This window comes from Penicillium rubens (assembly GCF_028828025.1).
Source record: "Penicillium rubens strain IBT 27055 chromosome Unknown utg000002l_segment0_segment0, whole genome shotgun sequence".
Lineage (NCBI taxonomy): Eukaryota > Fungi > Ascomycota > Eurotiomycetes > Eurotiales > Aspergillaceae > Penicillium > Penicillium rubens.
In genome coordinates this window covers 4,739,230-4,755,680 of record NW_026890600.1, presented here as the reverse complement: position 1 = coordinate 4,755,680, position 16,451 = coordinate 4,739,230, and the positions used below count along the sequence as shown (strand labels likewise).

The window sequence follows — 16,451 nt, the reverse complement described above, 5'->3', positions numbered from 1 at the left end:
CAATCTCGTGGTTTGTGGGTTAAAAGGATTGTACTAAACTAGATATTCCAAGTCGCCCTTGGAGTACACACACCGTTGACTAGTTAACCAGTAACTATCTTTTTAGAAGAAATTATCCGACTACTATCATTGTCATTCTGAGTTTAATTCCCTTTGGACCGAGGCAAAAATTACAAGCTACATTTACTTCTGAATATGTACACCATATGTACTTTGTACTCTGCACACCATTACTACCCTGGCCCACTATTGCTTTAGGAAAGCAGAACAAAAAGTCCTTCGGACTGAGCCTCGGCGAATCGGAAGCACTACGGAGAGAAATAAGCGAAAGGGGGACCAAGCCACGGGATAAATACAAGCAATTCCAAACCGAACCCCTGCCTAGGAGCGGGGGGAGGTTGGACATGTGTGTACATGTATGAACGCAGTACGCACTAGTCTGTACGGAATACACAGGGCTGGGTATAGTTTCCCGGATGATCCTTTCCCCGAATGCGAGGCTTACGTCATAGCATCAGAACCCCCGGGGCCTTCTGGCTATTCACTATTGTGCCCATGCTGGCTGTCACGAAAGTGCATGGTAGGTGCTCAGAGGCTAAAGAAGGGCTGCAATGGAGTCGTAAGTAGGGATTTGCGCGTCTCGGAGCTCTTCCAGAGCATTACTCACGTGCTGCTGGGAGGACCTGGGGAAAGCCTAGAGTAGTCGTTCAATGTATTTATACAACGATACACCTGTGCTATTCTGACATTTGTTGCCCGGAGAGGAACCGTGGACGAAGAGAAGAGCCGAAAAGGAAATATTGGGGGATTAGGGGGCGTTTTTATACACCCAACAGACGCACCTTCCCAGAATAAAATGTTCTATGCTTTCTTATTTTGTCCGTTTTCTCGTGACTTAAAACAAATCATCTTGTGGACCGCACCTTCCTCGCCTCTCACCCCATACTTCCATTCACATTCTTTATAGCCGGTCTATGGGTTATCGAAGAACGCGACATTCTCGATCGTCAGCAGGTCTGCGGCCTACCTAGGGCTCCCCACCACGCATTATCTTGGCAAGTTTCTCGAAGGCAGTGCGACGGTTGTTCATGATCCCGTTAAATGTGTCTGCTAGCCCAATATTACCAATTACAGGCTAAGCTCTGCCCTCGGCTAGTGCCTGATAAACCTGCTACGTGAATATATCCAAGGGCATCCCAAACCTGCGACCCGCTTCCTCCCCCATGTAGTCGTGCAATTCTGCTATAGCCAAGGGTCTGCACTGATACATCAGCGTCCTTGGGCTAGGATTGCCTTACTCCCGACGGGTAGAGGGGAAATCTCGATCATTTCGGTGGTCGAGTACTTCGAGTGCCGCAGCTGCTCCCGCAGACAGAGAATGAAGACGTTCACCGTGAGTAGCTCTGGCCTCCGATGCCTCGCAGATATAGTACGGAGTATATTTGGATGGACCTTGTGACCAGGGTGGGTTCACCCGGGACGGGTCTATATACAGCTTATGTAATCTCGTGTGTTTGTCCGCGTCTTCTTCTTCGACCGAACCTCGAACAACCAACAGCGCGCCATGAGCTCAATGGGATAGATAAACTGATACATGCAGATCAACTCTATACTTAAACCTACTTGCCATCCGTCAAGAGGCCAAACAGCTCCAACGCAGCCATGACGTCGCTCTCATTGTCGCTAGGCCCGCCAGCCTTAGTCCGGCTCCATGACGCTTTAATATGCCTCTCCAAATTCAGCGAAACAGTCGCCATCGAAGCAGAGCCTGACCTTGTAAGCTATCCTACCTTGGGGAAGATCAGTTCGGTGCAAATTCTCCAAGCCAGCAAATGAGACATTCTGACTAACTGTACCCCAGCTCCGCCTCAGTGCCCTCAATTCCACCAAGACGGGGTTTGCCTCCTTCGTGTTCGAGAAGGGGGTATTCTTTGAGGCATATTCTTTCAACTCTAGCATTAATGGCACGAGTGGCAGTGTTTCGCTGGAACGATTCTTCTGCCAGATCTATAACAAAGTGAGTATATAGAATTTTCCCCACTTGAATTTGGGTCCTATAGGAAATTTACGGGTGATGGTCTTCCTTGATCTATGCTGATATCGAATCCAGGCACTTCTCTCCATATTCCGCGGGAGAATCGACAGAAACAAGGACACAGCCGTGGAACGCTGTGACATGGAATTGCATGAAGATCTGCAGCAGGCTGAGTGTAGACTAACAGTGAAGATGATTTGTGGACTAGGTAAGATACCCTTGCATGGAACCGTCTTTGCTGGCTTAGACTGCATATATCTGACACTATATCTAGGCGTGATCAAGTCGTACAAGTTGACCTACGAACCAGCGGCTGTTCAGCATGCCGTCTTCGACAAATCCAAAGCTACCAGCATGTGGACTGCTGATCCACGGTTCCTTAAACAGCTCATTGAGCACTTTAGCTTATCTGCCGAGCAGCTGGACATGTACTCTGATTCCGGCAGAGCGGTGTTCACAAGCTTCACAACAAAAATCACCGATGGCAAGGGTATGTCAAGTCCTCCATCGAGTCTCCAGGTCTGGTTTACTGACACCCAAACAGAAGTGCTAAAACACCCAGTCCACACATCCGTGGCAGCAGACAAGCGCGACTTCCAAGAGTACTTAGTCGAAGATAACATGCACGTCGCGATCAACCTGAAAGATTTCAAAGCCGTAGTTGCGCACGCCGAAACGGCAAATGCTACCGTAACAGCACGGTACACCCGACCCTGCAAGCCTCTGCAACTGGAATACCGATTCGAAGGCGTCAACGCAGAGTTCACAATCATGACCCGCGGCCAGGCAGATAGTGACGACGTCCCCACGTCAACACGCGGGACAATCCCACGGCAAACGCCCGCGCCTGTCCCAATCTCAGCGATCAGGCAGCGCGATACTCGCCCATCGGTGACTCCAAGTACTCAGATGCCCCCGCCGCCACCGAGAAGCAGATCGATCCGTCCTCTTAATGGGTCATCTACGCAGGAGAATCTGAGCCAGAAACCTAGCGCAGATCGACCGGTGGCGTCTGGCCTTTCGATGGAATTCGATAGCCTTTTCGTGCCTGCTGATGATGACCGGCAGTGGGATGAGATGGATGAAGAAGAGGAGCCGCAGGATATTCTTGGCTGGGATGCGTCGGGAACACAGGTATGTGGTTTTCCTTTTTCGCTTCTGGTGGTTATGGATGGGTGGCTAACCAAACGCACAGGACGCATTCGGGGCATCTATTCGCGATGCGGAGCCTTCCTTCTCGAAACATGATGGTTCCCGTGCCGAAGACGCAGACGATGAGATGGGTCTTCCGCCGACACAGCGTTTGTCTCAAGTATGTATATTCCGGTTCTTGCGAGACTCCCATACATGTGTGCTGATGGTAATTGATAGGTTCGCCAATACGGTCTTTTCGACTGAGCAAACACCCCCTGTCAGGAGCAATGCAGTTGCCAGCAACTTTCGGCGCTCTAAGATCCCAAATTCAACCCTGTCACAATCATCCAGCTAGTCGCACACCCCGCTCCAACCCCGACAACCTTTTCATCCGCGCCTACGGCTTCAGGGAGCGAAATCACATTATATGTACCCGACACATTCCCCTGAGAATCCGTATCAGGCCCACAGTTCCCATGCTCGCCCCATCCAAACGCCGCCACTCGGCCATCTTGCAGAAGAGCAAGGGCATGTTCACTGCCAACAGCGAGTTTAGCAGGAGTCGGAAGATCCGGCGGTGGAAGTTGGCCTCGGTCATTGCGCCCCCAGGCAACGATGGAACCACCGGCAAAATCCGAATCAGAGTCTGCCTGTGCATCCGATCGAGGCCCGGTGCGTAACGTTTCATTCGATACCGAGGGTTCCATCCGTCCCAGCCCAGACGCAGCATGTACATAGACCCCATGCCAACTAGCCGCAATAGCAGTATAGCTATTAGGAATAGTACCTCCGCACCCTCCACAATCCTCTTGCCAATCATCTTGTAAAGGATCTCCATATCCACCTAGATCTCCATCATCCCCCACACGCAAAGATAAGCTCTCCGGGATATTCAATATACCCCACCGATTCCCCCTATCCCCAAGGACAACGAACCGCCCCCGCCCCGAAACAACCGTAAACTCCCTGCCGCAAGCAACAGCCTCCGCAAAGAAAGGCACACGAATCCGAACAGGAGAATAAGCAATCTTAGCATCTCGATTATCCCTCCCGAGCTGACCTTTCCGCGCCGCGCCCCAGCCATAGACATGTCCGTTCGAAAGCACAGCAGCCGAATGAGCCATTCCGCTCGCCAGTGCTGTGACTCTCAAATCCGTTGGCGGGAAGGAGGGGATACATGTCCCCGGGACGGGGGCAGTGGTATTCCGACCTAGACCCAGTTCACCTTTAGGCGAGGATCCGAAGACAAAGACACGATCTTCCGTGTCGGGAGTGTCTCCATGATCGACATCATTGCTGCTTCGCGGCACAGAAGCTACAGCAATCGTGCCCTCCCACGTGGCGGAGACGTGTTTGAACTTTGATACCTCTGTATCGGATGCTGCATCTGAGATGACCATTCGACGAAAGCGCAGGATGTTTCTGTTGTCATTGGACTCGTGCTCTTTTGGGGGTTTGGTTCCCCTGTGCGGCCCGCACCGTCCGTCTGCATTGCAGCCGGCAGCGTAGATGGAGCCGCTGGTTGTTAGAAGGAGGGTGTGGTTTCCACCTGCTGCGATTCTGGTGACTCCAGACTCATCTGCCAGGCTGGTGCTTTGAATGGTGGTCATTTGGGGTCCTTGTGATGTCTCTGTCTGTGCGAAGAGACATTGTGTTGGTGTGGGGACGTCTTCCTCGTGGCCAATGCCTAGTTGGCCTGATCCGTTTGAACCGAAGGCGAAGAGTCTCATAATTCTTTTCTTTTGTTTTTCTTGGGATTTTATGTTTGGGGAATCATCGAATTTGACGAAGTGTGCGATTCATATACATCAATTCCATCGATGCCCGCGTGCCCAGCCCTGGAGAAAATAAAGTGTTAGTCAGCATTTCTGCCTCAGGCTAGCCGCAAAATCTAAGTCTCTTCTACGAGCTGTAAATTGGATGAATGGTCTTCAAGAATAACATTTGTAACAATATGTGGTATCAATATATCAATATCCATGGATCGAGGGGCCCGCTTCATGCGTCAAGCAAAAAGCCGAGTCATATAGCGAGCATGAAGATTTCCAAGAAGCGACTCGGTGTATATGCAAAATTGGCTTTTTAAAAGCGAAAAATAGAAAAAGGGAAATTATTCATAGCCATGCTAGTTTTAAAAAGGAAAATGTTTCATGGTCTCATCACAGGCAATAACCTGAGGACCGAGCAAACCAACCACTTACTGCTTCTCATTGCTGTAAGCATCCTCAGACTCACTCTCTGCAGGGGGAGGCAAGGTGAAAGTATCCTGCTTGGAAGACACATTCTTCTCCATACCCTTGAACATAGGGCTAGTGCGGTGGAAGTATGTGTGCACGTGGCCCTCGAGAAGCGAGTCGTCGGTGTCAACGGCATCGGAAGAATCCTTTTCAGCGGCCTTGGCAGCCATAGCGGTCTCCCACTCGACGCGGTACTCCTCGACCTTCTGTTGGTAGTCGAGTTCGGCATCGTAGTAACGGGATTTGCGCAGGACGTAGCGCTCATACCATGACAGGTGCTTGGGGTGCACGGCAGGACCGTGGTAGTCTTGCTCGCGACCCTGGCGGAGGTATTGCCATCGGCGCTCTTGCTCCTTCAGGTCAAGGCCAGTGGTGTCGGGAAGGAAGAAGGCGGTGATCACAGCACCAGCCAGGCCAAACCAAGGCACAACATAGAACTTGGTCTGGGTATCGATGTAGTTGTACAGGACGGCGGCCAGAAGCGCACCAGCCTTACCCCAGGCAGCGGACATACCGTGAGCGGAGGCACGAATGGGTGTGGGGAAAACCTCGGCAGCAACCAGGAAGGAGACCGAATTGGGACCGAACTGGTTGAAGAAGGAGCTCAGGAAGTACATAGTCTGGAAGGACTTGATGTTCTCAGGGCGGCGGTAGTATTCGAAGTTGAAAGCAGGGACGATGAAGAGAATGAAGCAGAGCATGAAACCAATGATCTGCATCCATTTGCGACCATACAGCTTGTTGTCGATCAAGAAAGAGGCCATATAGTATCCGCACAGAGAAACACCGACATTGACCAGGTTCCACAACCAGGTGGGCATGACAGATTCGGACTCGGGGCTGATCACCTTGATGAACTCGCTTTGGAAGAGCTTGTTGCCGTAGAAGAAGACATCGTTGGCGAACCAACCGCCAGCAGTTGCGAACATGCGGAATCCGAAGTACTTGAAGGTCAGCTTCAGAGACTGGGCATCGTAACCAGTGACGGAAGCCTTCTTCTTGGCAACGGCAAGTTGCTTGCTAGCAGCCTTCATGTGGTAGGCACGGTAGTACACAAGCCACAAAGTACCGACGGCGGGAATCGCGAAGGAAACTCGGTAGGTCCACTGAACAGAGACGGTGGAGTAAGGGTTGTTACCACTGCCGTGGTGGAAGCAGAGAAGGAGAATGATAAGCAGAACCTGGTTGAAGAACTGACCCCAACCCTGCATCAGGAAGGCACTGGTGACCTTGCGGCCACGGTGCAGGCGATCTTCTTTGGTGGAGATCTTGCCAGAGCCGACGGCATTTTCCATACCACTGGTGGCGGTCATGGGGTACTCACCACCAACACCGATACCGTAGATGAAGAGACACCAAGCATAACAGATAATCCAGCCATTTTGGGTCACACCCCAGGCGGCAGTCAACATGACAAGACCGAGAAGCATGATAACGGCGTCCTGAATCAAACCCCATCGACGGCCAAGCCTATTCACTCGTTAGTCTAGTCCTAGCTCGATTCCCACGGGTGGGATGATTGCAGCTTACCAGTCACCCAATATTCCAACCAGTATCTGACCCACGATGATACCGATGATCTCGAGGTAGTCGATGGCGTAGATCCACTGCTGACTGCAGGTTGTGGCGTGTTTCCAGCAATCGGGGAAGGCTGATTGGAAGAGAGGCTTGATGTTGCCGATAGAGAAGAGCACGTAACCCTCCAGACCGAGACCAGCACCAGGGAGGACCATGTTGCGGAAGTAGTAAGAGATGGGCGAGAGGGGGTCCTCCTTCATCATCTTCCAGATATCACTCAGCTCTCTCTTTGCCTCCAAGTTGTTGTAGGAGGTAACGAATGTGATCTTCTTCCACAGCGGGAGATCAGCCCAGTAGGTACCCTCGGGCGTGTAGCTGTCATCGGGGCGAATGAGGGAATCGAAGGCACCCTTCTCGTTCATATCCATATCCTCTAGCGGGTTATGGTCTCCCGACATGTCGGGCCCATGGGGGGCACGAGGACCGAAGTCGGTCATGGTGGGAGTGTTCACTGAAAGGTGTCGCGTGAGCAGGAACTTTGCCTGATAACCGGGTCAATTCCGGCGGAGAGGAGAGTCAAAGTGACCACAATAGTTGGGGAAGGTGAGACTTCAACCCAAGGAAGTGGCAATTGACTTTCTTAAGTATGAGAAAAGGTAGAAGGTGGGAAGAAGAAGAAGGCAGAAGCGAGCAGTGAGGGAACCGGAGCGCGGAAGAACATGCAACGGCACAAATAAGCGTCTCCACTTCAAACTCAGAAAAAAACGACCAAAAAAAAAAAAAAAGCTTGGAAGGTCGGAAGGCAAAGAACCACTCTATCTTGGGGTCAGGGCCCTCTTACGGTGTGGATCTGGGTCTGCTATTGCTAGTTTTGGTTCCGGAAGCAGATTTTCTACTTTTAGTGGATAAAAGTGGACCCAATGGATCTTCTATGGGGCTACCGGGAGCCAATCAACCATGCACGTGGGTGCAGAATTCCAATTCAGGTGGACACCGCCTTCGGTTCGAGGCAGATCTTCCCAGCTTTCGCGGGGCGATGAATTCTGTTCACAGTTTCAGTTCGATGTTTGACAATAATTACTCCTATACGTAGCACGGAGTATGTACGGAGTATTTACAATATAACATTATTTGTCGATTAAATTATGAAGCATCTGTAATGTACAAGATTTATATATAGGCAGAAATATGTCAATTCGAAAACCGCATGCCAAGGCAATGCCAATGCTATGCCAATGGGATGCCAATGGGACGCCACGGGCAAAGTGGCAACCCCGTAACCAACAAACCTAGTCCCGGAGCCCGGAGGTCATCTCGGATTCAAGGGGAATATCGTAATATCATTTTACGCTTTGACTGAGGCAATTGTTCAATATCTACGGAGTAAAGCAATCTCGCTCCCAAAATCACTTCCAATACCGAAACGGCCCGCATCTGGGCCATTCAATATTGACGTAGTGGCTGAGCCAGTTCCACGCTAATCGATAACCCCGGCATCCTGTATGCATAATCTTTGACCAATCAGCATGCAGCATCTGACCATGTGCAGCTCCATCCTCCGCACCTTCGCTCGAAATCTAAACCTACCCTCAACACGTGTTGTCACCTTTCGTGTCAACTGCTGTCCTACATCCCGATCTATCCGGTGAATCTACGAGATGACATGGACTAGAGTATCATTGACACGAGTTGCCCGGCGAAATCTGTTTCGAATGAAACTAAAATTGTGTATTATCGACCATCTTGGGCCAGAAACGCATCTGAAATCGAAGCATGCGAGCATCTCTACGTCCAAACCTTCCAGAATCTTGGCTAAAGCTTGCTTCGGCATCTCACATCATCCCAAGCAATTCCAAGAAATTCCAAGCAATTCCAAGCCCGTCAAGCAATAATAGGCTTCCCGACGGGCGTCGCCAAGTGAGCTTCTACAATGCTTGGTCTTCTAGGGCTGGATTTGGTGATGGCAAGCACGTGCTCACGTTTCGCGTGGTCAGTTGTCAAAATCAAGACTCCAACATTGGAATGCACGCGTGGTTTGATATGTCTCGGGCCACCCCCCTACTTTAGGATACTCGGGAATGCGTCTGAGAAACCTTTGTACCCACCAAATATGCGCCTTGCGTATGATATGCGCCCTACAGACCGATTTTGCTTAATTTCCCCCTTTTCCGTTTCAGCTCCCAGGGGCTGCGCTATATGCTATACTTTACGTGGGTACCTGGATGATCTCGGGCTATACTAACCCAACATCTCTCTGGTGCTGGCCAATGAAGGCAGATATCTTTCTTTGCTTATTTCGCCTTGCTCATTGGCTGTTCCGTCGGGAATCCCGCCCTTGCAGGCTACATACATTAGCTGACTTCTAGAAGAGCGGACCCTTTGGAAGATTGCCCTGGTATTATAGCTGCCGTACTACGTACGTGTTTCCCGACATGAGCTTGTCTACAAATTCTGTGGGTTTATAGGGCGTGATCTCATGATGGGTACGGATATGGAGTACGCAGCACATCACAGATACCAGTCGACTAAAAATAACCAAGGTACGTATACAATTGTTCGGTATCCCCGAACCTCGTACATCCAGTCAAACGCGCCCGTGTACATTGGAAATAATCAATAATCAGTATTGTGGCGTGTCCAGACACTAGACATGACACCCTACAGCCCTATATCCGGATCTATTGGAAGGATTATACTCTGTACCTAGATAGCTTTTAGCCTTTATTCCATCACCATATAGCGCACACTTATCTTCAAGTGCTGTTGCTGGTAAGTTCGTTTTTCTTTTGCATTGGTGTCTCTTCCTTGCACATTCATTCACGTGGTTGTGTTACTGTCCCCTATAGGGCACTGTAAAAGCGATATACGCAGATAGTTTTATGAGAAGTGGCGTCTAGCGATTATGAACACAGTCAGACCAGTGATATATTAACCTTTGGTTCATCACACTGTGCCATTATCAATTTCGGTCTGACCTACGTCGTATTGCAAGCTCTTTTCGTGTAATCTTCTGAGGTCGGTCTACAATTTGCTTATGACGTGGTTTGCCACGGACTAATTCACCCATGAACAGGTGATAGGAAAAACAAAATGCATAATCATGCGATGTTCCAGCTCTGTAGAGTTCAACTCAACATTGGAGATGACGATCTGTACAACCGTCTGGGACTAATGCACCTCTGACCTTAATGTCATCTCCGGTATCCTAAATAGGTTTGCCGAAAGCCAATGTACGAAGTTCCCAAGCCCAGCATGATCTTCACCATAAACCGTCAACGAACACTGAGAACTCAGCGGATTTCACAAAGGATACGGCTCCCATCTTAGCGAGCAGAAGGTAAGGGATATGTCTAGTGACGTGGAGAGGGCGCGTCGAAGTGCATGAATGCATAGTGAGATAGATTAAATGATTGGCAAATCGAACACTCAAACTCTCACGATTATGACTTGTTCAAAGATTCTGTACACCAGCAGGGAACTCGTCTGTATAATGCCCGATGTCGATCCCGACAGGCAACAATATATCAGCCTCCAGAGTTACACGCATGCGCTTACTTACAGCTGATCCGTTCTGCCGATCTAGCGATCAAACGTCTATCCAAATGATCTACAGAGTACTGTCCATCTGGTTTCTAATAATAGTGAGCTACCCAAGTTGCACAGGCCTTGGGTTGGATTTCTAGGGCGAAGCAATTCCTTCTGCCTGATCGATGATAGATGGTTGCAGGAACGGACAGACACTTTTGGATCGATACTAATGGGATTCCTTGCTCAATAACCGCCTTTGGGGATCTGTTTGGATTATACATAGATTTCTTGTCGCCAGATACATCAATAATCCGAATATGGCAATATCTATTGTATGCCTTTACCCTTTGGCGAATACCTATAAAGTTTATCATAGACATGTACGAAAGCAAGATAATTAAAGATAACCGTGGCAAGCTCACTAACGACTTGCCCAGTGTTGGTGGGGACCGGATAACAAATTGTAGGGCTTTAGGTATCTTTTGTTTACCAATTCCATACAAAAGGTACATAGACCCAACATGGTCGTAATGTCAATTTTCTCAAGTTAGGAAGAATGTAAGAAGGTATATGTAGTGTAAATGAAGGTTCAATCGCTGAATTACCTAGTTAGTATCGACGTTGGTAAGAATTAAGCAGTATTCGTTGACACGGTGAGCGGGGGGCTGGAAACGACGTGTCAAGAGGCGGCTATGCTTCGAAGCCACTTTGGAGCACTTGCTCTACATCTGCTATTGAAGGCTCAATTTTGCTACCGAAGTTTTATTTCTCACTCTCTAACTCTATCATAACTCGGTCGTAAAAACCCAGCTTTCCAACACTAGTATACGCCCCATAAGAATACGCTATAGCCTGGTTCCTCTTGCTGCTGAGGCAAGACGAGAGTAGGCTGTCTTGAAGCTCGGCTAATTTTACCATTTCGATATACTCTCCTCGCTCGCGCCACATTTCTCGTAGTTCCTCATCAAGCGGCTGCCCATCCTGGTCGTATTTTTGAGGCAGGTCAAAGGAGACGGGCATGGCTGTAAGGAAGTCGGGGAACGCGATGAGCTCATAGGGAACTGTGCATGCACCTTCCCAATCGATGATTCCCGTGACATCGAAGGTATTTTCATCCACTATGATGTTACTGTGGAGAAAGTCATCATGATCCAGAGGGAATGGTCCTTTGTCATATAAGGATAGCCGGCTAGCTATCGCTTTGATCTGCGATGGGAAGTTCTCGATAATGGCTACCATCCGTTCCGCCGGGATTGGACCTCTCTGCATCATGCGTGTGATTGTTTCTTTATCCCACTTAAACTTGACGCTGTCAGCCCACGCCTCGAAGAATGCGGTTGCTGTGTCGAACGGACCGCCGATTCCCGGCAAGGGACCACACTCGAATCCACCCTCGCTGTTCCGGACAATCGCACCAATTTGGGGGAGTCGTAAGGAAGTCAACTGGACCTACGATATAAAGTGAGCGGCTAAGCAACGGAGCGAGCCTATAGGCCGGGACAGGGGACGAACATGACACTTTGCGACAGAGCGGTAGAAGTTTTGTCGGTGCTCTTTAGGTATCACACCACGATGGGCCTCGTAGCCGCCTAGGGCGTCCATAGCGACGCTGCCGGGGAGCAGCTCCATCAGTATAAAGGCGACGCCCACCGAATTGTTCTCGTCAAATTCATACGCAAAAACTTGAGGCACCGGTAAGCTGGAATGTTCCTTGATGAATTGCATTGTTGCAACTTCGCTTTTAAGCTTGGTGCTGCTAACAAGGGAGGAAGTGTTTCTTCTAATATGAACCCGGGCCGCCCAGCGAGTCTTATCGGGGAATTCCAGCAAACGGACAATATTATTGAGCCCGCTTGCAACCTGGTCCAAGGCCACGCACTTTAAATGGCCAGAAAGACCTGAAGCAATTCGACAGAGCTCATTCCATTGAATTCGATCGAAACAGTCGGCGGTTTGGCTGTCACAATCTTGCAGAAAACCCTGGACGGTAGTCCACGAGGTTGAGTCGGTAGACATAACCACTGGACAGAAGACAGTTGACGGAGTAGAGGTAGGGATCGAAATCTGCTAGGACTCGAGGGGAGCAAGAGTGGGATATAGTTTTGCTCGTAGGCTTCATAGGACAAAGAAAAGAACGGTAGACTGAATTAGCGGTGTGATTTAGTGGCAGGTACCAACTGGGTACGTGCACACGGTATCATTCAGGGGAATAAAGGCCAGAAGGAAAGCGAGAGGATGAAATCAATCGAGTCAAAAGGAAGCGGCGAAAGACTAGGCCTAGTTCCAAGATAACTACGAGACAGAGAGGTCGCTTTGGTATCGACGTTGGTAAAGATTAAGCAGTATGCGCGAAGCAAGAAAACGGCTCTCTTTGATATAGATGTGGTGCTTTTTAGGTACTCTTTGCACTTCTATATAACACATTCGAAATCAAGGTTAGCAGTAAAACAATAAACTAGACTTGCCTTACCTCTTCGTTCTTTTCTCGTTAAGCTAGGTTGAGATGTTATGCTTTATGTATGTTGTGCCTATGTACCTTTTGTATGTAGTTGCCATACAAAAGATACTTAATCTTAACAATATCATATCTGGTGAAAATATGCTATCGAGCGATGCCCATCAACAGCTAGGTGCTGGTGAATGTGCAACCTTGATGGAGATGAGATTGATGGTCTTCATCCACTTTACCTTCACAACTGCGTAGTCTAAGAATGTACAGAGGGAAATAGCGACATCCTGGACCCCAGGCATTTGATTGGTTCAGCATATTGACCAATTCACCGCCTTGCTCTCCGCCTCTTTCCTAATACTTTTCGTTTTCTTCCTTCATACTATTCAAGTGATTCAAGTCTGACCTATTTGACCTCTAATAATAGGGGAATGTTGTAATGAGAATGATCTCTAAGGCCTTCAGATGTCCTGCCCCTTCCTAATGTTATAGCTAGAAGGACGATGTATTGATTACATATGTAAACGGATCGTTGTAAACCGGAGAATAACGGTGAAAAGCATGGTTCCTACAAAACTGGCCTACAATATACAACATGCGATCACTTGATCTATGATACTTGATCTTATGGAAACCCGATGGAAACCCGATATTCTTCTGCCACCAATCAAATACCAGTTGTCCAATGTGCCGCTATCCTCCTCCGTACAGGAATATAGATAGGTCGTCTCGCAGTGATGGAGTAGTGTTTCCTTGTTGTCTTTGGGTATTTGTCATGATAATTACATATCTATTAGGAGAGTAAGCCAAATGGCATATTACATCTTCCATCAGATCACAGAGGTAAAAATGAATCTGTTGCGCCGAAGAATCTAAGCTGGTTGAGAACTTGAGATCGAGACACGACGAAATTTCTAGACGCATTGAACCAATCCCCAGAAAAGTCCATGGGTGTCAATCTGGGAAGTGGCTAAGGTCAGAAGTACCAATCCCCTGCCACTGACGTCAAATGTCTTGGGCTCTAATATATATAACCTGGCACACCCCTTCCTCTCTGAGATCGCAATCTTCCCAAACCAGCCCATAGATAAAATCCATATCCACTTCATATCTTAATTAATTCATAGGTGCCATATCCCACGAATAAGACGCAAGTACGATGTCGACATGCAGGATCCTTCGTGGCTGGTAACACATTCCTGAAGTGCGCAGGACCCCTTCCCCAGCCATCATACCTGACCTACTCCAGACTTTTACATTTCCAATAGCTATAGGCCTTTTATCCCATACAAGATCATGTGTGCTGCATACATTCCACGGAAATCCAGTCTCGATATGTATGCGGAGCCTTGGAATAAACGTGTTCCCCTTCCTAACAGCCCACGTCTGGAATGAAGCCATCGTGAGAAAAGATCCCGATCCCGGCCGTTCCGGCTTCCAGTACGGTATGTATAAAGGATCGTGAATAGGGCGAGAATCGCAGATTCGGGTATCTTTCTCCTTGAATATTGAGCTTCCATATCATTATCTGTGGTCATTCCTAGATACTACTGAATCCAACTACATCTTGCAGAGGACTAGAACTAGACCAACGCATACCAATCCACCATGTTGGACTTGAAGAGCCTATTTCCGACGGTGACAGCGTTCATTGCATTTATACTTACCCTCCTATGTCTCTTCGCGGGGACGCAGAGAAACTTCCTCGAAGACGTGGATCTCTTGACGGTAAGTCCGATCGTCACCAACTACTCTACAAGTGGCGGATGGTTGCATGGGACTGACTTGGCGCGGCCTATCATCTAGCTCTATACACCCGCAGACACCGCAGGAACCGCCAGCAGTGGAGCCCATGATTTCTATTCCATCCACGTCATGTCCTACTGCCAGGGGACACTGGTAACGCTCGACCCCGGGACAGAAGTCACGCGCAACGTGACTGAATGCTCGAACCGCACGATTCTATCCTCATTTGACCCGACACAAGCCTGGCCGAAGGAGATCACCTCCAGCCAGGACCTGGGATGGGCACGCGTAATCAGCGATGACTTCCACGCCTTCAGAATGACAAGCCAGGTCATGGCCGTGATGTACTGTATCGGAGTTGGCGCGATGGGTGCTGCGATTCTCGTACGAGTATGGACTACACTTTCCCCGCGCGCAGGCCAGGGCCTATTTGAATTTTCGTTTTTCATGGTGAGTTACATACCACGATCTGGTGATGGAGTTACCCCCTTACATAAACTCCGGTCTCTGCATATCGTCTGTGCAGACTGCACTTCCCAGTTCAGCGTGGTGCATTTTTTCGGATTTCAGATTTCCCCAGAAGGCATGACAAATGGCTGACACGGGATTCATGATTAAGCTCGGATCTTTTAGCATCAGCATCGCGTCCATCATCGCAACTGTTATCGCGTTTGAATTCGTCGCTCTAATTAATGCTCACGGCAAGGGCTCGAACGTGTCGGCCCATTACGGCGAGAGATTCCTCGGGATGAGTTGGGCCGCGGTGGGGCTGGTGCTCGCCGGTAGCGTTTCTTGCTTCGTGAATGTCTTTGTTTACAAACGGGCTGCGTATGCGCCTGCGCCCGCCTCGAAGGATATAGAGGGGTAATCAGTACCGGAAAAGAAAAGGAGAGAAGAAGGGAGCGGTGGTGGTAGCCAGTCGGAGAGCGCAGGTTTCAGACGGGGGGCGGACGTCGGGGAAACTCGCAACGAATATAATCCCATACAATATAGATAGAAGAGCCATTTATGAATCGAACGATACCATATTAAGGAATACCACCTTAAGGATACCTTAGGACTATCCTAACATAGAATAGTCAATCTAACTAGAAGTCGTTTCAAGGGAAATTGCAAAGTTGCTAATCCGGCCACTTGCTTTTGCGGGATATCTGAGGGTTTTCGTGTTGGGCCAATGGCCGGGCCCAGTACCGCGAGAGTTAGGCTTTTCCCCCCTTAACTCCCAGGGGCTAAGATATGGAGTGTTGGGCAGTGCAAGGCAGCAATCTCCTTAGTTTGCTCCGAGCCTACCTAGGTAGAGCGTAGAAGGCGATAGATACACTTCGAAATAAACACCTCGGCTGGATCAGACTTGGCCGCGACTAAGTGGGAAAAAAATGGGTCGGGGCTATCAACCGTTCATCCGACGTCACCACATAGTGGGTATCAGTTGGGTCTATGGAGGGTCTTTTGACTATCGTGAATAGTCTCGAATATTCTTGAAATAACCACATGTTATACCGCAAACCAACTATTCAGGACTCAAGACATTCTCAATACATTCCGTATAATGGCTCAGACTCCGAGGACCACTGTACTCCGTTAACTCTTCCCGGTTTGTCGGCTGATTTTCTCCGAAGTCTACATTTGCCAAGGTTCTTGTCAAAGCGCGAAGTATTTGACGGAGTATGGGCGGGTTTTCCCGGTTCTTTTCTTTTGTTTTGCCGGTGAGTGGTTTCAGGCCGTGTGTGATTTGCGCATGAAGTGAAACCTATAAGTTACTCAGATAGGAATAGTGTATTGGGTTATGCCTCTATTGCGCGGT

General features: G+C 49.1%; 6 protein-coding genes across 6 annotated transcripts; 2 read left to right on the top strand and 4 right to left on the bottom strand.

The window, feature by feature from the left end:
• Positions 1–1,027: 1,027 nt before the first annotated feature.
• Positions 1,028–1,483, bottom strand: N7525_004292 (uncharacterized protein; the record flags this gene model as incomplete). The annotated part of the gene is made up of 3 exons (XM_002565929.2): positions 1,028–1,107; positions 1,133–1,242; positions 1,299–1,483. Coding segments are annotated over 3 exons (375 nt in total), but the record flags the coding sequence as incomplete, so codon positions are not given.
• A 179-nt stretch (positions 1,484–1,662) lies between these two features.
• N7525_004291 (uncharacterized protein) lies at positions 1,663–3,433 on the top strand (the record flags this gene model as incomplete). Its single annotated transcript, XM_061212973.1, has 7 exons — positions 1,663–1,776; positions 1,862–2,017; positions 2,111–2,243; positions 2,310–2,525; positions 2,580–3,169; positions 3,231–3,347; positions 3,407–3,433. 7 exons carry the CDS (start codon positions 1,663–1,665, stop codon positions 3,431–3,433), a joined length of 1,353 nt encoding a protein of 450 aa, XP_061069994.1.
• Positions 3,434–3,483: 50 nt separating this feature from the next.
• N7525_004290 (RCC1 domain-containing protein) lies at positions 3,484–4,899 on the bottom strand (the record flags this gene model as incomplete). Its single annotated transcript, XM_061212972.1, has 1 exon — positions 3,484–4,899. The coding sequence occupies one exon, from the start codon at positions 4,897–4,899 to the stop codon at positions 3,484–3,486; it is 1,416 nt and encodes a 471-aa protein (XP_061069993.1).
• Positions 4,900–5,366: 467 nt separating this feature from the next.
• N7525_004289 (putative MFS phosphate transporter) lies at positions 5,367–7,421 on the bottom strand (the record flags this gene model as incomplete). Its single annotated transcript, XM_002565930.1, has 2 exons — positions 5,367–6,876; positions 6,937–7,421. The coding sequence occupies 2 exons, from the start codon at positions 7,419–7,421 to the stop codon at positions 5,367–5,369; spliced, it is 1,995 nt and encodes a 664-aa protein (XP_002565976.1).
• A 3,793-nt stretch (positions 7,422–11,214) lies between these two features.
• Positions 11,215–12,177, bottom strand: N7525_004288 (phosphotransferase family protein; the record flags this gene model as incomplete). Its single annotated transcript, XM_002565931.2, has 2 exons — positions 11,215–11,901; positions 11,965–12,177. 2 exons carry the CDS (start codon positions 12,175–12,177, stop codon positions 11,215–11,217), a joined length of 900 nt encoding a protein of 299 aa, XP_002565977.2.
• A 2,332-nt stretch (positions 12,178–14,509) lies between these two features.
• On the top strand, positions 14,510–15,515 carry N7525_004287 (SUR7/PalI family protein; the record flags this gene model as incomplete). Its single annotated transcript, XM_002565932.2, has 3 exons — positions 14,510–14,629; positions 14,708–15,097; positions 15,267–15,515. 3 exons carry the CDS (start codon positions 14,510–14,512, stop codon positions 15,513–15,515), a joined length of 759 nt encoding a protein of 252 aa, XP_002565978.2.
• Positions 15,516–16,451: the final 936 nt, after the last annotated feature.